At 33.0% G+C, this 23,609-nt stretch overlaps 1 protein-coding gene across 2 annotated transcripts in view; it reads left to right on the forward strand.

Moving 5' to 3' along the window:
• Positions 1-10,365, forward strand: part of LOC110019109 (plant cysteine oxidase 3) — a 40,728-nt gene extending 30,363 nt beyond the window's left edge. The window contains exons 4-6 of one of the 2 annotated variants that reach the window (XM_020716678.1): positions 9,210-9,410; positions 9,681-9,799; positions 9,895-10,365. In XM_020716678.1, coding sequence (XP_020572337.1) covers positions 9,210-9,410; positions 9,681-9,799; positions 9,895-9,933 — 359 coding nt within the window. In that variant the 3' untranslated portion in view covers positions 9,934-10,365. The remainder of the gene's footprint in view (positions 1-9,209; positions 9,411-9,680; positions 9,800-9,894) is intronic. The other variant, XM_020716679.1, reaches the window with a different exon arrangement.
• The last annotated feature ends 13,244 nt before the right edge of the window (positions 10,366-23,609 follow it).

A 23,609-nucleotide genomic window follows, 5' to 3' on the forward strand; every position in this document is an offset into this window, starting at 1 on the left:
AGTTTGTGGAATGCACTCAGGGGCAGAGGAGGGACAGGTATGAGGTGGGGCAGATCCATAAGCGTTTTTACTTGAAGGTTTTAAGTTTGGATGCAACTGATAACATTGAGAAGGAGAATGTCCAAACATACGGCAGTGAGTACAATAAAGTGGTATTTGTTCAAGTTCTGCTTGCTGCCAAAAACCTTGATATGGTGTGTCAATCCATATTTCTTCCGAAAAAGGTAAATTAATATCCCTTTCTATCAAAATTTTGGCTTCTGAAGGTCGAGTTAGATTCACTGTAGGCGTGCCAGTTTTGAGGGGTTTACCGTATACCATCGCTAAAGCGAAGAGAAGCTCTTGATCAAAAAGGTGGATCTTCAGACCTGGGAAGCGCAGCCAAACATGAATGGTAGGAGGTTCAGTACGAGGGTCAAAATCCACCGTCCATTTTAAAACTTTCATCACCTGATTTTCTATTTGAAGAAGTTTTCTCGCAAACAAATGGGTGTAGTCCTCATCATTTGATAATCGAATGTCTGTGCCGATCGACAGAAATGACATCAAGGCATTCCTACGCCGCTACTTTTCCGTCGGCTTTAGACGCAGACTCGCATGCTGCTAGCCTAGCCTTCGTCCTTGGTCGCGTATCCGTCGTCGTCTGCGTTCAAGTGCGTCGGCTGAGCCTTCGTCCTTGGTCGCAAACTGCGTTCTCGTCTGCTACCTACTCTGCGATATTTCCTCAGACAGTGACTGAAACCAGTTGCAGCCTTTGTCTATGGTCACAGACTGCGGCCTTTCTCGTCTGCTAGTGATGGCCTCAGGGGTGCTTTTCTACACCGCTGACCTCGCAGGTGATAATCCTGCCAAACACGCCAATACTACAGTGGTTCACAAACGCAACTCCCCTTTCCACCTTGCAGATAGTTCGATGTTTCCGCAGATATACCATGATTTTGTTGCAGGAATTGGAGATTTCAATCTTATCAAAAAAGTAAAGAAAAAAGCGGGCAAACCAACACTATTATTATCTGATGCTGAAATTTCAACTCGTGCGAGAAAATACAAATTTTTACTAGTTGGAATGTTCCAATTAGGTCACCCTAAGATAGAGTTTATCAGGAAGATTTTTGAATATTTCAAGTTAGTTGGGACTTGACAGGCGGGTCTTTTCGACGGAAGACATATTATGATAGTATATATATAATGACGACAAGCTCTGCTAGGGTTCGTCATCAGGCGAAACCCAACGTTAACCTCCGGCTTTACTCCATCTTCCTCGTCATGCTACTTTTCCGTCGGCTTTAGACGCAGACTCGCATGCTGGTTACCTGAACTCAAGCTTCAATTCTTTGACCTACCTATCTTATATGCAATTGGGACTATCCTTGAAAAATCTTTGCAGGTAGACACACCTACAGTTTATTTCTCAAGGCCCTCTATTGCAAGGATTTTGATTGAAAAAGATATTACACTGCCAGATGTAGAAGAAGTCTGGCTTGGCTCTGCTCATAATGGTTATTGGCAGAAAATCATTATGGAACAGAAACCTCATTATTGCAAGCATTGCAAGATGTTTGGACACCCGCATTGTAAGATGTTTGGACACCCGCAAGAGAAATGTTTCAGATTGCACCCATAGTTGAGAACTAATAGTCAAAAGCAGGAACATGTTAGTGCTAGTGCACCTGAACGCACTCTCAACAAACCTGATGCAGCCAACTTGAGGAGGGATTCACCAGAAGATAAAAAATGGTGTTTGCCCCTGGGAACCTTTCTCTGGACCATACTATAAGGGATAATGTTCGGGCCAAAAATCAGGATAGTCCTGCAGCTCCTATTTAGGAAGTATCAGGTGCAGATGTGACTATTCACACTTCACATATAATGAAACCTATCGTTGTGGCAACGAATGTCTTTCCTTCTACTTCTGTTCTAATATCTAATCAGACTGAAGATCACATGAGCCAGTCTTTAGATGAAGAATTGTAGGTTCACGCTTCTTAGTGGAAGAAGAAGGCTGGGGGTACACTCCAACTTGAAAACTTAATAGATGATACTTTGGTTACTCCTGACAATGACACGACACTTCAAAGTTTGTTATCTGACTCTGCTCTTAAAACTAGAGGAAGAGGTGGGACTAAACTGATTCGTCCCTAGCTACTTGGTTTTTTTTCTTTTTTTTGCATGTTTTAAATTTCTTCAGTCTCTCTGTATCTTTTTTTTGGGTAGTACTGTACTTGGTATCCTATGGGTAGGATGTCTCTATTAGGCCCTCTCATAAAACCTTTATGTATCCTTTATATTTTAATCTAGCTAATTCTGAAAACCAGCCCTTGGGCTTTTAAATATATATATATTTGTGTGTGTGTGTGTGCTGTGTGTGTGTGTGTGCGCGCGCACGGGTGTTTTGTGACTTAGGCTTATTGGTAGAGCAGCTTCTCTGAAGGTCGTAAGTCCCCTCAAGTCCCGGGTTCAAATCTCCTGGTGGCGCAGTGTCGCCTTAAGCCATCTGGTACTCGAATAATTTGCACACCGGGTCGCCCCCAGACCTAGCGGGGTTTGAGCCCATTAGGTGGGTTGGGGACCTCACGCCCCAACCCATTCTTTATATATATATATGTGTGTGTGTGTGTGTGTTGTAAGTTAAATTAAATTAAATCCCCGATGTTACTTTTGCATCCCACCACTCCATGCAAAGATAAGTGGGAAAAACAAATTACTACAGTAAGCTGATTAATAAATCATTAATTACTTAAATTAATTAATGATTAAAATTTATTTATTTAATTTAATTAGCTATTTTCTTAAACCACTTATATTAATAGTCTATATATACTATAAAACAATTTGATTGTCACAAAATGAAAATTTTCATAAAAATACTTCGATTGAATTTTAGGGAATGCAAAATTTAGGGTACCTTTAAAATTCGTCAAATTTTGCCTGTTTCTTGAAATTTCGGTGTTACAGCTCTCCCCTTATAAAACAATTCATTCTTGAAATTTTTGTCTTTACAAAAATAGGAAGGTATATTTTCATAGCATTTCTTCTTTTTCTCATGTTGCTTTTTTTTTAGGCTTATGCTTCCACTTTATCTTCACAAAAGGAATTTGTATGTTTTTGAGCTTCTTAACATTAGTTGCTAAAATCTTTTTAGGCCCTTCAATATAAATTATATTTTTCTATACTACAATATCTTCATGTGAAATTTGTTGCTCTGAATTTAAAATCAATTGCTTTAACATTGAAATTTGAAACACATTTGTGTATATCTGACATATCCATAGGTAACACTAATTTGTAGGCAATTCGAAAGGATCAATGTACTTGGTACTCAGCTTGTTTCTCTGACCAAATCTAACTGTACCTTTCATTGGTTCGACTTTCAAAAATTACGAAATCTCCAATTTAAAATTCAACTATTTTGTGCTTTGGGTCGTAGTATTTCTACTGACGATCGTAAGTAGCTATCAATCTATCTATAATTAATCTGATTTTTTCAGTAGCTCAACTTGCTCGGGACTTATCATTGCCATTCACCTGCTTCAACCTGAGTGGAGTTCTTCACTTTCTTTCATACAGTGTTTCATAAAGAGCCATCTTGATAATGGATTGATAGTCGTTGTAAGCAAACTCAATAATTGAAAATTGATCTTCTCAGCTACCTCTAAAGTCGAGAACACAAAGTCTTAACAGATCTTCCAATACTTGAACTATTCTTTCTGATTGTTAGTTGACTTGTGGATGAAATGCAATGCTGAAATGTAACTGTGTACCCAAATCTCGATGAATGTATTTCCACAACCTGGACGTGAATATTCCATCTGTTAGAAACAATAAATTTTGGAATTCCGAGCAATCTGATAATTTTTTTGACATAATCTGACCAGCTTTTCTACTGAATCTGTCTGCCTTATTGGCAAGAAGTGAGCTGACTTGGTTAATCTGTCAATAATGACTCAAATATTGTCGTGACCCTGCCTGAATTGAGGAAATTCCATAACAAAAATCATAGCAATTTCTTCCCAATTTCATTCAGGCATCGACAATGATTGTAGCAATCAGTTGGTCACCGATGCTCAGCCTTTATAATTTGACATGTTTGACATTGAGATATATATTCAACAACATCCTTCTTCATACCTGACTACCAAAATGTCAACTTCAAATCCTTGTACATTTTTGTGCTTCCTGGATTAATTGTGTAGCTTGAATGATGAGCTTCATTTAAAATTTTTCGTCTCAAAATAAAATAAGCAGGTACACATATCTGTAGTTTATTTTTGATAATGTCATCTTCATCAACAATCACATCAGTCATCATTCTTGATTGACATTACTTTAGGAGTTTCGAATATTCGTTGTTAACTTTCTGAGCTGCCTTGATTTTATCTGACAAAGTAGGTTGTACTATCAGTTGATGTAAATAACCCATATGACCTGATCTTGTAATTTTCAGCTGTACAACATTAATTTCTTTAAGCAACTCCGGCCTATGAGTAAGAATATAGCTTGCACTACCTGTGGATTTACGGCTCATTGCATCAACAACAACATTTGTTTGGTCCAGACAATACTGTATATCCAGATTGTAATCTTTGATCAACTCTAACCATCTTTGCTGCCTCAAATTCAACTCTTTTTTCTGTGAAAATGTATTTCAGACTTTGATGATCAGTAAAGACTTAGCATGTCACACGATATAAATATTGTCGTCAAATTTTGAAAGAAATAATCACATCAGCTAACTCCAGGTCATGTCGAATAATTCCTTACATGTGGCTTCAACTATCTGGATGCATAAGCTAGCTTCTTTTTATTCCGCAGTAAAACACAACTCAATCCTCTTAAGGGCGCATCACTGTAAATTTTGAATCATTTTGTGCCTAATGGAAGAGCTAACACTGGTGCAATAGTTAAATATTTCTTCAACTCTTAAAAATCGTGCTCACATTGTGCATTCTACTCAAACTGAACGTCTTTTCTCATCAGCTTGGATAACGACATAACTATTTGTGAAAAACCTTTAACGAGCTTGCCGTAATGTCCTTGCCAAACCAAGGAAACACGTACCTTCATAACATTCTATGGTGCATGTCATTCCACAATTGCTTTTACATTTTGAGGATCTACTGAAATTCCCTGACCACTGATAATGTGTCCCAAAATGTAATACTTCGCAGCCAAAATTCACATTTCAAAAATTTTGCATATAACTGATTCTACCTCAGCACCTTTAAAAATATCGTCAAATGTTGGCATGATCTTTTGCAGTTCTTGAATAAATCAAAATATCATCAATAAATATAACGACGAACTGATCCACATATGACTTTGTTGACCTCATTTTTGTGAGGTCTTTTCTTCTCCTCCTTAGAGTCGAGGTTCTAGCTTTGACTTGAAAATTCGATTCATCGGGTCCATAAAAATTGCAGGAGCATTGGTTAAACCAAAAGACATAACTAAGAATTCCTGATGACCATATATGGTCCCAAAAGCTGTCTTTGTCATGTCTCCTCTTTGACTCTCACTTGATGATATCCCGTTCTCAAATCAATTACAGTTGCACTCTCTCATTGATAAAATAAATCATCAATCCTAGGCAAAGAATAATTGTTCTTGATTGTCACCTTGTTCAATTCTTTGTAATCAACACATAACCGCATGGATCTATCCTTATTCTTGACGAATAATACTGGAAAACTCTACGGTAAATTACTTGGCCTGATAAAACCCTTATCGATTAATTCCTGCAACTAACCTTTCAATTCTTGCAATTCTTTCGGAACCATTCTGCAAGGAGATTTAAATATTGCAGACGTTTTTTGGTTGCACATCAATACTAAATTCAACTTCTCGTTCTGGCGATAGCCCTGGTAATTCTTCAGGAAATACATCGTAAAATTCTGTAACCGTTGGGATGTTTTTCACTTCTTGTACATCTTTATTTAACAGTTTTAGTTTTGCCAAAAATACTAGTTTGCCACCTCGCAAATATTCCCAACTTTCACCGCATTAATCAGGGAAGATTCATTAATCAGAGAAGATTGTGCATTTCGATCACATAATATATAAAAATATTCCCAACTTTCACCGCATTAATCAGGGAAGATTGTGCATTTCGATCACATAATATATAAAAAGGTTTTTCACCAGACGATTTTAATTTCACCCGTTTTTTCTAGCATTCAATTGTACATAATGATTTACTAACCAATTCATCCCCAAAATGACATCAAAGGTCTGGAATGATATAATAATCAACTTTGCTGGCAACTTTTTATCATGAATATGAGCATGCACTACACATTTTCTATTTGCATAAAACCAACATCCCGAGGGCATAGTAACACAAGGAGAGGCAAAAAATGCATAATTTCAACATGTAAAACGGCAACAAACTCATTAGAAATAAAAGAATGTGATGCAGCTGAATCAAATAGAACAGTGTCAGATGATCTTGAATTAGGAGCGTAACTATAATCACATTTTCATATTCTTTAGCTTCTCGGGGAGTAATTGCAAAAATTCAGGTTCTTACTGATTACTCAGCTCTGCGCTTCGAAGTTTCACCATTTGTTGACACTGAAGACTTCTCAAAAAATGAGTTCTGCTAGGTTGATTGCCTTCTTAAAAATTTATGGATTGTCCCAGTCTTTGGATTGTTTGTGGTCTGCTGTCTTGATATTCGGTGAGTGCTCATATTTCTAAAATACTATAGTAACATTGTTTTCTTCTAAACCAAACACATAAGTTGATTTTGTTATTTATTCTATCAAATCTTATTGCATATTAAATTATGATTTATCTATTCTGTTAGTTGACTTTTTCATATTTAAATGAAATGACGTAGAATCTCTTAGCATTTTTATATTGTATTCATTTATGTATGGGTTATTATATAATTAGATTGTACAACATGAAATGTGACTGAAATGATTTATGTAGTATATCTACATGTGCATGTTTGTTGATTAAGTTCATAATTTGTGTTATTAGTTGGGGATGCCAATATGCCCATACATGTTGACGTTTTGCCTACTACCTTAGATAGTAATGGAAATAAGATGACACCCAACTGTGCTGATGGGGAATGTATTTGCCAACGGTCAGTTAGTGATTTTCCATCTCAAACAATAGTAGGCATTCTATGCCTCAGTGTCGATGGGATAGTTATCAACTAGGCGTGTGCTAAGTTATATTTGGATGATGCTCCAATGAATATTATTTTGTTTGGCATAATATTCCCAATCTTCCTAAACAGTCATAATTGAATGATAAATTTTCAACTATTTTATATTGATTCATTATGTTTGGCTAACATACCTGTTTTCTTTTCTATTATATTATTGTAATTTAGAGATATGAATGTTCATTGGGTTGTTGATAACTCATTATCGCAAACTAACATTTTTCAGGTTAAACATTGGACTAGAAAATTAAAGACTGAAGAAAGCAACTATTTATAGAAGATGCAATTTAACTAGAGAATTTTGATTTTTTTTCACATTTGGTTTCATCTTTAAGTTAAATTAAACTGCTTTCATTAGTAATTTTTTTAATTTATTTGGATTATAAATTGTTAGTGATAGAAATTAAAATTTTATTTAATTTTACTAATAAGCCGTGATTATTATAAACTTACGCCAATGTTTTTTTTTCACCATTCACATTTCACAATTGTCATTGCGTGATCATGATAGCTCACTATTGCCCACCATTAACTGTTATTAATAGTCATTGTTGCTCGCCCTTCAACGACTATTTTTTTAATCACTATGTTTCCTCTCTTATTATAATGACCAAATTGAATGCCTACTTTTTCCCAACTTATTATGTTTTCCATCAACTGCCTCTGACACCTACTGATGACTTATATCTAATATTTGCTACCCACTAACATTAGACACCCATTTTTCTGGCTACTCTGTTTGTCCTTTTATCATGAGAACTACTAAGCCATTTGCCCACTATCTCTCAATATTTGCTAATAATATGCCCAATGTCTATCAACAATCGATCTCCAATGCTTTTCTTCTCAACTGCTTGGTTTCCCTTACTATCATGAGAATGACCAAGTTGATTTCTACATTGTCCAATTTTTTATGTTCCCCATTAAATGTCATCTGATGCTTGCTAGCGGTTATTGCCTACTATTTGACACCTAGCAACATTCAATACCCATATCAAGAGAACATTCTATTGACCACCGATCATCACTCAAATGTTTGAAACAGTCAATCAACACCCAACATTTGTCGATGACTATTGCCTTCGATCCAAAGCCTCTCTTTTTGGTTGCAAAGTCTTCCCTCTTACTACAAAAATGATCAAGGTGACCTCTCATTATTGTCCAAGTTTTGATTTTTCTCATCAACCATTATTTAACACATTCTAATGATTATGTCGTACTTCCATCAACATGGCCTTCATGTTTTTTTTTTCGATCATGTGCTCGACCAAGCTGACTTTCACCATTACCAACTTCTAACATTCCTATCAAAATCTCGTAACGCTTGCTAACAACAAATGTCAAGAATCCGTCAACCATCGAAGTCTAATGCCCATCTTTTTGGTGCCATTATTAGAATAATGACTTAGCCAACTACCCATTGTTGCCTAACTGCAAACATGTCCATCAAGTACTGTCTATTGAATTTCAACGATTGATGTATGACACTCATCTTCTCGGTTGTCAGGCCTTTCCTTCTATTGGAAGAATGGCAAGCTAACTGCTTACTTTCACTCCACATCTAGTATTCTTCTCAACCACCACTCACACTTTTCAATGACTGATGTCTGATGCCCATCAATCTTTGGTGTCTGATGCCTAATACTTATCACCCGATTCCCCCTCCTATCAAGAGAATGACCTAATTGATTTCACATCGTCATTTGACTTATAATGTTTTCCATTAAGCATCACCAAACACTAGTCAGTGATTTTAGAAGCTACATAACTTACACAAGCCAATTTAACTGTTTGAAAATTATGTTCACATGGCATAAACACTTTTAGCATAATTTCATAGTGATTTTTTCTATCACTTCCTGTCCCTCCCTGCACAGATTTATATGAACAATGAATTACTAATATGATCCTCATATAAAATTGGAATATTGATGCAAATAATTTTCACATTATCTATTTTAGTTTTATTTAGTTGCAAGCTTTCTTTTCTTCCAGTTATGTGGTTCTTTAACCGTGTGGCTACCTATGACAGTGAAGTTGGCAAAGTATCAGGCAGATACGGTCTTGTCTGCTCCATGTCCTACCAGGGTTCTATACCCAAAAACAGGGGGAAACTTGCACTGTTTCACTGCAATCACTTCCGTTGCTGTGCTTGATGTTCTTGCTCCACCATATTCAGAGGTTGCTGGCAGGCGCTGTACTTATTATCATGATTATCCATACTCAACTTTCTGTATGTAAACATTCTCAGTGTCTCCAGTAAAATTTGCTTTGAGAAATATCTCTGTTTATGTTCATTATTCTTCCCAGAATTTCCAAGCAACAAACATTCTTGGCATGCTAAGATTTTAGTTAGTTAACGTACTTCTTACATTCATGAACTTGTGATTATCCATCTTAATTTGTTTTTTTAAAAATGAATTTGACCATTAAAGTGATAGGTTTGATATTGCACTTTTTTTCCCATTTGGAAAATGTTTTTGTAACAAGAGTTTGGTTTCAGCTAATGTAAAGGAACTTGGGATGGATGAGAGGGAAGAGGACTATTGTTGGCTTGAGGCTATGGAAGCCCCTGACAATTTTTACATGCGCTCTGGTAGATATACTGGCCCTCCTGTTAAGGTACTCCTCCATTTTCTCCTACTGTATGTATATATTCATGATTCAGTTGAGCCTTCTTTTTTCTTGTAACTCATAACTCCTTAATCTAACAACAGCAAGAGTTATGCTTTCCAGGATCTTGCACTATAGCCTAGTTTTAGGCCATCCAAGTCTCAGAAATTACCAAATTAGAACTGTAGTTCTGCTTTGAGGGAAGTAAAAAAAAACCAGAAAGCTTTGCGCTGAAAATGCCAAGAATATTTTGAAAATGTTATTGAAATGTTTCCCTTGTATAGTGGTGTCATGATGTTGATGCTGTACATGTTCTGATGAATTTGATCAGTTTTATAGTACATGTGACTGGTGAATATCATATTATATGACACACTACATACAATCAGCTAATCAGGTATCTTTGTGAATAGAGTTGAGAATATGGCTTCAAGATTGGTGGAATCTGAGTGGGTTTTTTTTTTCCAGCTGGAATCAAACTGGGGTTAAAATGAATCTAGTCTTGTTATGAGTTAGATTTAGTTCTTATTCAACTTATGTTTAACATTAAATTGATTTAGGTGACAAATATTGCTTCTAATTAGAAATTAATTTTTATTTTATCTTGCTAGATTGGTTTGTATTGAAGCAATCAAAAACATTAAAAAGGGTTTGTTTTATGTGAATTTTTGGTTAAATAGTTATATTGGTCAAATGATTTCGATGTTGAAGGTTTCCACCTTATTTATTTATTGAAAGGTGTATTTCACTTTTAAAAGTTCAAAAACTTTTTTTTTTTTTTTTTTTTGTGTGATATGAATGATTTAGGTGGTATAAATGTACAAAAAAATAAAGTTTATGTGTTTGATATGTAAGGTGTTATGTATATAAATGCCCTTTTAATTTATTTTTATATTTTTGTTTTAATTTGTTAGGATTTGAATTGAAGTTAATTAAAAGGAAAATGATTATTAACTATCCCTCCATGGCCTTTATATCTAATGATAATTTTATTGCAATTGAGAGGTAGCAAAAATTTCCAAGGTTTTAATTAGCTTAATTGGTAAAAAAAAAAAAAAAAAGTTAATGACAATATATTAGAGTAAAAATTGCTTTTGTTAAATTTATACTTCTATTTGTTTTGATGTCAATATGAAATCATTACTTTTAGATATTTTAAAAATATTTATGGAATTTTAAATATGAAGGAAGAAATTGTTCTCTTGAATCCCTTCATTTCTTGTTGTTTACATAGGTCGCAATGGATTCGTGGATACGAGTGAATAGCTTCTTGTTACATACAAGTTTAGTGGATATTAAATCGAATTGAACATAAATAAAATAAGAGACGAAGGCAGGAAACCTAGAACTATTAAGCTTTAGCAAAAACTTAAATTAAAATTCTTGTGCTCAAGGAAGAAATTGAGGGTGTTTATCCTTGGTTAAGAAGACATGGGTTTGAATCTCTTCCACCTTTTTTTTTTCCTAATCATTATCAAAATAATGCATGCTTATTAGAAGCAATGTTGAGGTTATGAAAATAATTGAGCATCTTGGTAATAATAGAGTTGAGATAGTTGTCATAATATAAATAGACAAATAGACAAAGATAGTGATGTGCGTTTAGAATGTGTGGTGGTTATGGGTGATAGTGACGTATTAGAGCATTGTCATTCAAATCCCAACAATATTGATACTAACAGCTTTGAACCTTTAACATCCAATAGTGAGTTTTTAATGAGTGAAAATGATGGAAACAAAAGCAACCAGTGCACACTTCCACAATCCCTTGAGTTTCAAGCAAGCCATTCAAACCACAATTTTTAAACTAATTTTGTTGTTAAGATCAATGCAAGTGACTGGAGCCGTGTAATAGCTACTTAGACCAAGATTGCTTAAGGAGAATACAAATATTATGTTGTGTAGATGGTTACACTTTTGTCGTTAGAAAATTATATGGGACACATTCATGCTCGGGTGTTATATCTATTTGGGTAGATCAGAAGATACAAGTATAATGTGGCACTGTTATAAGCAATGCTTATGATTTAGAATAATCAATAATCTTCCATATAATTTTGGCTATATAAATACATGTTTTCAAAGGTAATGTATATCAGAAGTTAAGAAACATCTTTTTGCTTGCTCACCTAGTACATTGAAAATAAATTGAAAGAGTTTCATTATACAAGCATTACTTTTTGACTAGTACATGCCAATATTTTTGGCTTGATTATTTAAGATCTATATTTAGGATATCAATCATTTAGATTTAATATAAGTGAGGCATGAGTTTGATTCCAACATTTATGCTCTCTACGTTTGTCTTGACATTTCTTACTGCATTGAGCTATGTTTCCATCCTTTGTAATTAAATCAAATTCATGAAACATGATAAAATTTTTTTGATATATTTGATAGTGGTTTTTTTAATTTTTTTATTTTTATTTTTATTTTTATGTGTGATATGAATGATTTTGGTGATATAAATGTACAGAAAAATAAAGTTTAGGTGTTTGATATGTAAGGTGTTATGTATATAAATGCCCTTTTAATTTATTTTTATATTTTTGTTTTAATTTGTTAGGATTTGAATTGAAGTTAATTAAAAGGAAAATGATTATTAACTATCCCTCCATGGCCTTTATATCTAATGATAATTTTATTGCAATTGAGAGGTAGCAAAAATTTCCAAGGTTTTAATTAGCTTAATTGGTAAAAAAAAAAAAAAAAAAAGTTAATGTCAATATATTAGAGTAAAAATTGCTTTTGTTAAATTTATACTTCTATTTGTTTTGATGTCAATATGAAATCATTACTTTTAGATATTTTAAAAATATTTATGGAATTTTAAATATGAAGGAAGAAATTGTTCTCTTGAATCCCTTCATTTCTTGTTGTTTACATAGGTCGCAATGGATTCGTGGATACGAGTGAATAGCTTCTTGTTACATACAAGTTTAGTGGATATTAAATTGAATTGAACACAAATAAAATAAGAGACGAAGGCAGGAAACCTAGAACTATTAAGCTTTAGCAAAAACTTAAATTAAAATTCTTGTGCTCAAGGAAGAAATTGAGGGTGTTTATCCTTGGTTAAGAAGACATGGGTTTGAATCTCTTCCGCCTTTTTTTTTCCTAATCATTATGAAAATAATGCATGCTTATTAGAAGCAATGTTGAGGTTATGAAAATAATTGAGCATCTTGGTGATAATAGAGTTGAGATAGTTGTCATAATATAAATAGACAAATAGACAAAGATAGTGATGTGCGTTTAGAATGTGGTGGTTATGGGTGATAGTGACGTATTAGGGCATTGTCATTCAAATCCCAACAATATTGATGCTAACAGCTTTGAACCTTTAACATCCAATAGTGAGTTTTTAATGAGTGAAAATGATGGAAACAAAAGCAACCAGTGCACACTTCCACAATCCCTTGAGTTTCAAGCAAGCCATTCAAACCACAATTTTTAAACTAATTTTGTTGTTAAGATCAATGCAAGTGACTGGAGCCGTGTAATAGCTACTTAGACCAAGATTGCTTAAGGAGAATGCAAATATTATGTTGTGTGGATGGTTACACTTTTGTCGTTAGAAAATTATATGGGACACATTCATGCTCGGGTGTTATATCTATTTGGGTAGATCAGAAGATACAAGTATAATGTGGCACTGTTATAAGCAATGCTTATGATTTAGAATAATCAATAATCTTCCATATAATTTTGGCTATATAAATACATGTTTTCAAAGGTAATGTATATCAGAAGTTAAGAAACATCTTTTTGCTTGCTCACCTGGTACATTGAAAATAAATTGAAAGAGTTTCATTATACAAGCATTACTTTTTGACTAGTACATGCCAATATTTTTGGCTTGATTATTTAAGATCTATATTTAGGATATCAATCATTTAGATTTAATATAAGTGAGGCATGTGTTTGATTCCAACATTTATGCTCTCTACTTTTGTCTTGACATTTCTTACTGCATTGAGCTAGGTTTCCATCCTTTGTAATTGAATCAAATTCATGGAACATAATTTTTTTTTGATATATTTGATAGTGACTTTGTGTGACATCTTTAAGAACTTTGATCTATTCAATAGATAACATGCAAATACACATTTTTTTTATAGATATTCGAGCAAAATCTATTGATAATAAGGTAGGTATATTGACAATACAAAAGAAAGAGCATTATCATCACAGGATCATTACTTACAAAACCATCTTCATAAGAAAAAAAATCATAACAATTACAATAAAGCCCAAAGCTATTACAATTTTTTTTTCTGCATTGAAATAGTCTCAATTTTCTTTTTATTGCTCTTCTCAAAAGGACATTATGTATTCACTTTTTTAGATATTGTGTCATCAACATCATCCAACAAAACAAAGTAATCATAATCCTCCTTTTTTTCAGTTACGAAGACATCTTAAAACATTTCTTAGAGTTCTTTCCTTTATAACATGTGAATAGGATGCATCTTAAATTGCATTGACAAGTTATTTGATGATTCCCCTAGATGTACTTTGATACTGAAGATTGACCTGAGCTCATCTTTGAAAATATAACATTATTAACCAACATTATAATAAAACAAATGACTTAAATCATAACATGAAAAACACATTAACAAAAGAATAAGGATAATACAAATTTCATTCAGAATGAGAAAAAAGGCATAATCGCAATATTATTACTCATCAATGCATTCTTATAAGCCTCTCATAGCTAAGTTGGAGCCAGAACCCATTAAATGTAACTTAATTTATAGTCTTTTATACAATACAACTTGGAATAAACTTAAAAAATATTGATAGGAAAATTTTAGTAGAAGAATTTGCGTAAATTAAATTTTTTTTCTTAAACCACTAAGCATCGTCAAACTAAATCACACCCTCAAATGCAATCTCTATGCCATACTTTTCTATCCAGCAACTATTGGTGCAAAAAGAAAACAAACAGCTAGTGTGCAAGGTGCTATGATATGGTGGGCAATATGTAGCAAAGCTAATTTTTCATATTCACTAGTTCTATTTGGGTTCATTAAAAATTCATAAAAAAAAATTAATTACAGAAATAATATACATATTTGAAAATTGAGGAAGAAAGAGTGGATAAAATGAACCAGAGGAGGGTTGAACCCGCGATATGGAGCATCGAAGATGGAGAGATAAGGTTGGACTAAGCTATGTGATAGTATGAGAGATCCTTCTAATTTTGTTGTTGTAAAAGATGGAGTGAGATCTAAGAAATAAAAGAGGAAAAAAATAATATGGGATTGAGCAAAAGATAGAAGGAAATAAAAAACAAAGAGGACTCGAGTGAAAAGCAAGAATTAAAGGATCATATTCATTAAAGTCAGTGATATTATGCTCGATCTAATTCTGCTCCAAAGGTTTAATTCTACGATACTCCTGAAATTGGTGGCTGCATAATCAATCATCATATTCATAATCAGAGGGAAATTTCATAGCTTTTAAAACATTAAAAGTAACCTCATGATCATAACTCTCATAGTCAACTCTTCCTTCTACAAATCATCATATACTAGTGGCTAGGAAAGGTTTACCTAATATGATGGGTATCTCTTTATCCTTTTTCATATCTAGTACAATGAAATGAATAAGGAAGATAAAATTATCCATTTTCACTAAAACATTCTCTATAACCCCCCTAGGATAAGTAATAAAACGATCAGCGAGCTGAAGGGTTACAGTGGTAAGAGACACCTCATTTAATCCTAACCTCTTAAAAATTGACAACGGCTTGAGGTTAATACTAGCACCTAAATTAAATAGGGTTTTTCCAAAGTACTTTTCTCCAATAACACAAGGAATAGTAAATCTACTGAGATCTTTAAGTTTCTAAGGAATCTTCTTCTGAATAATAATACTACACTCCTCATTAAGTGCTACAGTTTTAAAGTCTCCATCCTTCCTCTTCTTATTAAGAATGTCTTTCATGAACTTTACATAGCTCAACATTTGTTCCAATGCCTCAACAAAAGGGATGTTGATCGTGAATTTCTTAAATATTTCCATGAATCGAGAGAAATGTTGATCCAATTTTTATTTCTGGAGTCTATAGGGAAACGGTAGATGTGATATTTATGAGTTATTCCTTATGGATGTAATTGATTTTCCTGCAAGTTTAGAAGGTTCTTCTATAGATCTTTCAGGTTCAAGGTTCCCTTTCTCTATCTTAAACTCTTACCTCTTCACTTCTTCTAACTCTCTTCCACTTCTTAACTTAACCACTTTTACATGTTCATTATTCTTTTCCTTAGGATTAATCTCAGTGTTGGTAGGAAGGGTTAAAAAGTGAGTTAGCAATTTGCCCCAATTAGTTTTCTATATTCCTAATAGCAGAACTTTGACTTTATAATTGATTCCTCATCAGCAATACAACTTGCTCCCAAGGCAACTTCTTTTCCTTAAGTTGTTGGTTTGAGTTAAAACCAGGGGAATAAGAGGTCTCAAGTTAATACTAACCTTATTATTCCAAATTCCAAAAGGATTTGATTGATTAATCTCCCATTGTTGATTTCCCACCCCTTGATTATTATTCCAGTTAAAATTAGGGTGATTCTTCTAACTAAGATTATAGAAATTGGAATACAGGTTATTCATCCTATTGTTCATCGCATTCATGGTTTTTAGAAATGAATCATTTGCATCGACCAGTTGTCCAAATGAGTTTTTCTCAATTACTTTTGGTCCTTGTGGCTGGTTCATCCTTAACCGGTCTAGCTTCCTAGATATAGCACTAACTAAGAAGTCAAAATTGAAGGAACATCTGTGTCATTGACACTCGCTACCTTCCTAGGGTTCACTTTATCAAAAGACAATTGAAAGTTATTGGTTTGCATCTCTTCAATTAAAGAATAAGCCTCATCAAAGGGTTTTGACATAAGGGAACCACCAATAGCAACTTCGATGATCAACCTAAGAAATCCTACTAGTCTGTCATAAAAAGTTTGAATTATCAACCAATTGGGCAGTGTATGATGGTGGCACTTACTAAGAAGTTCCTTGAATCTTTCTCAGGCTTTATAAATAGATTCACCTTCATGTTGATAAAATGAAGTGATATCATTCCTAAGTTTAGTCATTTTTGAAGGTGAAAAGTATTTTGTTAGGAATTTCTGGGTCAAGTCACTCCATGTCTTAATTGATTTCGGTGCTAACGAATTTAACCACATTTTGGCTTTATCCCTTAAGGAGAAAGGGAAAAACCTTAACCTAACCATGTCGTTAGAAACACCATTATAGTGAAATGTCGTGCAGAGTTTTAAAAAACTCGCTAAGTGAAGGTTTGGAGCTTCAGACGGTGTTCCCACAAACTGGTTGTTCTGCATCATTTCGATGATATCAAGCTTCAATTAAAATGTGTTGGCTTCTACAACAGGGGTTTGGATTCTGAGATGGATTTTATTTGGCGTAGGGTTAGCATAGTCTCTCAAGGGTCTAGGTGTATCATGATGTTCATGATTTTCTTGTTTCTTTTTAGGATTATTCCCCATGTCTCCCAAAAATTGTTCGTCTTTTGTTTTCAAATTTTTTTAAAAGTTCTCTCTAGCTCAAAATCATAGGGTTCAAGTCCAGTAGGTCCTGAACTACGCATATATGAACTAGAGACCCCTAATATTAATGAAAAAAACTAAAATTTTTAGTTAAAATAATTAACTCAAATAAAGTACTAAATAAAAAATAATGACACAATCAAATAGTTTTAAAACAAAATATTTTTTTTGGTTTTACAAATAAAAAAAATATAATAATTAAACAGGAACAGTGAACACTACAAGTTCTCAAGTCTAAGACTTAGAAGTTCAACTAAAATTCTCCTAATTCAAATTCATCGACGTTCCCTGATAATAGCGCAAAAAACTTGACATTCTCCAAGCACGTGGCTTATCAATAGTACCAGTACTTGGGTTTGGAATGTCGATTCCACAGAGAATGAGATCAATCTTTGTTGAGAAAAGTTCTAGCCTGCAGATTTTAGTGCTAGCCTGAAATTTTGATTTGGTTTAGATCCTACAAAAGTATCCTAAGTTATCACAAATAAATTTATGAATTTCAAATACTTAATGGCTCTTCCTTGACATGTGTTAAGTATATTTCTTGAAATTAAGAATTAAGTATAAAAGCTTAGTGAAAAATGGTAACAACACTATTATTTATCCCCTCCCAATAGCAAAAGAAGTTTGGTTAAAAATGACCTTATTCCATAAATCCCATGTCGTCGCCGGAACATGTCACTATCATCGCCAATTCCTGTCGTTTGGGTCATTAGTTGATGTCGTTGTTGAAAGGAGTTGCCACTTTGTTTATCTATTTTATTGCCCTAGTCTCCAAATGACTTATTCTCTTTAGATCACATGAATGACCTTAAGATGTTAAGTAATTTGGAGAAACAGGAAAAGGGAAAATAGAAAAAAAAATAAAAGAAAATGTTGTAGTGGTTTTGTTTATAGAGAATTCAGAATTGTCTGATTTTTGAGATTCTCATACAAAGAAAACCACACGAAAGTTTCATAACGAGAGATTTTGGTGTAATACCTATTCTGAGTTCTTCAACACTCCTATAAGAGCAAGCTCCTATCGTTAATTATATCTTAAGTAGTTAAAACTACCTAAGAAAACTCCTGATTAAAACTAGCATTTATTTTCAGAGAAATTTTAAGTGTCAAGGTCAAGGAAAGAAACATCAATGTTTAGGCCCAAGGTAAGAGGTTTCTAAAAATCCAATTCTACCCTAGAGGTTTTGTTTTGTCGTTTTATTATTTATTTTTTTGTTTTGTTATTATTTTATTTATGCTTTTGTTGTTTTGTTGTCATTGTTTTATTGTTTTGTCGTCTTGAGGTTCACCTTTTTCGCTTCAGAATGTCTTCCTGCAAAACAGAGTTAGCACACCCTAATAACATACAAAGAAAATCTAAAGCGTAATTTGTCTCATGTCTTTGGCAAACCTGCAAAACAGAATGTGATTAGCCATGAAATCATGTTTTAATTTGTCAATTTTGTTGGTTGATAATTTTTAGACGACCCGATCAAGATGTTTATTGCTCCGTCGTCCCAGGAACGTAAGGGTATTCAGATCTACTTAGTCCGAAAGATGTTTGAACCAGGACCGGAAGATTCTTGTCAGTAACCACAAATTGCATCGTCCAAGAGATCTTCATAGATCTGAACACAAATGTTCAAGTTGCAATGTTCAAGTTGCATTTGGTGATCATCTTTGTTGATTAGGGTTCAATTTAAGTTTTAATGTCTTATTCGGATTTTAGGAGTTGGAAAACTTGTTGGAAAACTTTATGTTGTTTACGATTTATTAATCGATTGGATTTTGTCATTTATTTTTGTTTGGGATGACCCTATCAAAATCTCATGGTTCTGTCATTCTGAGTTATTATGTTTGTGGTTTGATTAGCTACAAGTGGCTGGAAGATATTTTGTTAGCACTGATCCCGACTCTCTTTATATATGTTAATGCGATGCATGCGATTATATTCTCAATTCTTCTTTACTTATAATTCTTACTTTGTTACAATGCCAAAAACTTGTTCTTGATAAAAAACTAGTTAAAAACTTGACTTCGAAGCAAATAAGAATACGGTAATAATATTAAAATTTGGGATACTACATAAGTATACATATCGTTATCAAGTAATATAAAACTTTTTTATTAAGCCCCGAATACCGAACCCACAGAAAAAAAATACAATATGCAACTAAAATCAAAAAATATTAGATAACAAAATTCTACTTAGCAAAATATTCTTACTTAAACTCTAGTTGCTATAATAAGAATGAAAGTTCGATTCTTTTTTTGTAATTTTATATAATTAAAAGTAAAGTAAATAACTAATTAACTTAACTAGATATTTGCAAGATGAATGCAATATAAAGAAAATATATTTTCCCTTATCATGAATCACTAACAAGTATAAGAATTTTGTTGTAGAAGTATTTTAATTGTGTTGTGCCAAATAAAAACAATAATATTCTTTACCCTTACTAGAGATGCTATAAAGAAAATTGGTTAATGTACAATTTGCATAGTCTTGAAGATGGGTTAGGTAAGGAAGATACTAGCTCTCACTCTAAAGTTCCCTCTTCTCTCTCCACCTGGGGGCTAATATCTTGTATCAAAACCTAAAACTATAAATAAAATTGGGGAATTTAACATGTCACTCTAAATTCCTCTAATTTTACACTCTTTAAAGTTTATTTCTCTATTTATTTGCACTCAACCCCATGAACTACATTCTCATCCATGAAATCAAATGTGATTCTTACCATTTGTTGACTAAGATAATACCATCTCATATCTTACATGTTCTCACAACATGTATAACATCTTAATTAGCCAAATCAAGAAGTAAATGAAGTACAAAGTTTAAAATCATCACATCTTCTTTCAACATTAAAGACTAATACTTCACATAACTTCCATCCAATACTTAATTACTTATCATTTTAAGGAAAAATATATAAAAAAACTACTCAAAATTCATGGAGAAAACACAACCACACTTAAGTTTGAAAGTAGAAATCATGCACACAAATAAGAAGTCTGAATTAAAACTAAATGTAGTCACAAAGAAAAACACTTATCTCAAAATCCTTTCCAACAAATTTTTAAAGTTCCTTTAAATCTCTTCCTTCACTTACAATACAAAACAACTTAAAATAAAAAGAAAAGTAGGCGGCGGCGGCAGCGTGTGGTGGTTGGCGCTGGATGGATCTCATGGATAATGATGATTTCTTCAATCCAAGTCTTCTTTTATAATTTTCCAAAAGGTTCCTTGACGTCTCTTCAAAATGTGTCCACATTCAATGAATCTTCTAGAAGTTGCTTCCTTTCAAAAGCCAATTGAATAAATTTTCATGTCCATTAACTATTCCCATGTTTTCACCAAGGGTTGCTTCAAACACCTCTTAAAAAATTTGTCCAAATTCAATGAATCATCAAGTAACTATATCTAGAGCTTAAGCGCGGGGTACCTGGCGCTTAGACGCGGCTCTCTCTGTCTAATTAGCGCGTGAGCGCCGGCGCTTAAGCGCGGGGTACCTGACACTTAGGCGCGGCTCTCTCTGTATAACTGGAGCGTAAGCGCCAGTCCTGGGCGCCTAGGCGCCTCAGTTCATTTTCACACCTTCATTTTTGCTCCAAATTTGACTATTTTTCTCTCCTTTCACCATTTTTCATCCATTTGATTGTACCTGAAAGAAAAACAAACAAATAGCTTTTATTAAAGCACAATATCTCAAAAATATGTATAAAAATGTGTACATAAAGTCTATATATTTTAGGTGTATCAAAATCCCCCAAACTTAAAATATTGTTTGTCCTCAAGTGACAATCCAATCTTTTAAAACCAAATAAGTAGATTATGTAGATGAGTTTCTTTAAGATATTCTAAAATTTTGATGTAGAAATATAATAGTCCAATTCAGAAAGAACTTTAGTGAATGCGACCAACTTAGAGTTTAAAAAATTTTAAAGTGAATAAGAATGAAAATATGAGTTTCTATCTAGTTAAGAAATATTGTAAATTCTCCAAATATAGAGTTTAGGCATTCTATCTTCTCCACTTAAAAATTTTTATTAAGAATAATTATACTTACTATATTATATCCTTAAGCTTAAGAGTTGCTCAAGTTTTATCCTTTAAAAAGATCATATGTGGAACCAATTTTTAATTAGACACTAATTCTCAAGCTTCTCCTACCTTTTTCACAATTATTTTTTTTTTATAATTTTTATTATTTTTTTTAGATAAAGATTACTATATCTGGATAGACCTTAAATTATTTTGAATTCCACTCTTCCTTTCTTAAAGCAAAGAGTTGATATATTTCCTTTACTTAAAAACATAGTAATAGTTTTGAAATACTTTCAATAAAGGAAATTTAAGTTTTGAGAATAAAAGTCTAATCCTTCTACATTTTTGAAAAATACAACTTTTACTAAAGATAGTTACACAGTATTTATCATTTCCACACTAAAAATTGTTAACTTTAAGTTTTTCTTCATTATTATAGGTTTTAACTAAATTCTCTTACTCATTTCTATATTCAAAATTTTACTTCCCTAATATAACTTCATATACATAATTATTTTTCTTCAAATCAAAATCAAATTTATTTATACTACATTTGAGAATAAATAAATTTCAAGTTTTTAGAAAATTTTTCATCCCCCGCCCCCAAACTTAAATTTTTAATAAGACAATATTTTAACATCATATATATATATATATATAGGCAGGAATGAAAACTAAAAATAACACGCTTGCAAGAATTTTAACATCTTAAATATACCAGTACAAAAATTAAAAACAAGAGTAAAAATTAAATTGATCAGATTTTAATTTACTTAACATATAGAGATTCATTAGACTTCTATGCAGTGAATGATAACATAAAAGCAAACTAACTAACTAATAAACATTCAAAACTCCAACATAAAGAAAATACCTGGTAGTACTTTGAAAATTTTAAACATGAAGTTTTTAGGTGACAGTTAGTAATATTCTAAACCTTCCTAAGATTCAGGATTAAGTTCAACACAAACTAACTAAATACACAAAACAACACAGTTAACACAATTACTACCACAAAAATAAAATAACTACTCATAAGAACATAAATACATCACAACAATGTCTAACAAAATAAAACATAAAGAAAACTAAAAGTCTCAACTAGTATAACTGAAAACAAAACAATAGTACAGTATAACTGTACCACAAAAAATCACAACAACATTAATGTGCTAGGGGGCAATTGATATAAATGATTTATTACCTCCGACGGGAAAGGTACTTGTTTCCCTCTAACCATGACTCCATCTTCTTCAGTCTTGGGGAGATTTGCATAGAATTCTCAAACAACATAGATAATGACCACAACAGAAAAACATAAAAAATGCTACCACTAGTGGCAAACAATCACATCCTCTACTGCCCCACCTAGACTCTTGAAACACCACTCAAAGATCAATTTCCTTGACTGCAGTGCATCACTGTATCGATCCTGAGCTCTCGATCTAACAAATTTGTTTGAATCGAAATGAGCTTTTCCTTTGCTCCTCTTCATCCTTGGGGCCATTTCTAAAAATCATGTAAATTTTACAATAAATCCCAAATTCAACTCTAAATCACTAAACTCAACTCTTAAAAGCTTAAACTACCATTTCTATGTATTTTCCATAGATTTTTGTCAAATTTTCACCATGAATATTGATTTTTTTATTTTCAGGTCAAATCCATACGCGCTCAAAATACATGGTGAAAATCAATTTTTTTTGCATATAAGTGAAGCTCTTACCTTAAGAAGATCAAATCTAACAAATTTTGCTTGAAACCACTAAGAAATCTTCACTTAAGATGATGCCCTAACTCTCCAAATCGTAAAAACCAAAGGTAGGAGATGAGGTTGGGGAACAAATGGAGTTTTTCAGCCCAAAAGTTCACTTTAAACTGTTCATGAATCGGTTTATGTGAACCACCGCTTAAGTGTGAATGGTTCGGCGCTTAGGTGCCAATCTCTCGAGTTAGTGTCAACGCTATTTTTGGTTGTGGGTTTGTGGGGAGTTGCCCGTAAGAAGCTGTCGGTCACCGGAATCAAAATCTCGTCGCTTGCTTCGGAAGGACATATATATATTTAGTTTTAGAAAAATATGAAGTCAAACTGACCCCATATATTTTTATAGTTTAAATGAAAGAACGCTATACCTCAAATCATGTATCTATCCCGAAGGATAAACACAAGACTTGAGGATGAGACTCGATCAAATAAACTAAGGAACATATG

The sequence above is a fragment of the Phalaenopsis equestris genome, unplaced genomic scaffold (genome assembly GCF_001263595.1).
Source record: "Phalaenopsis equestris unplaced genomic scaffold, ASM126359v1 Scaffold000049, whole genome shotgun sequence".
Taxonomy (NCBI): domain Eukaryota; kingdom Viridiplantae; phylum Streptophyta; class Magnoliopsida; order Asparagales; family Orchidaceae; genus Phalaenopsis; species Phalaenopsis equestris.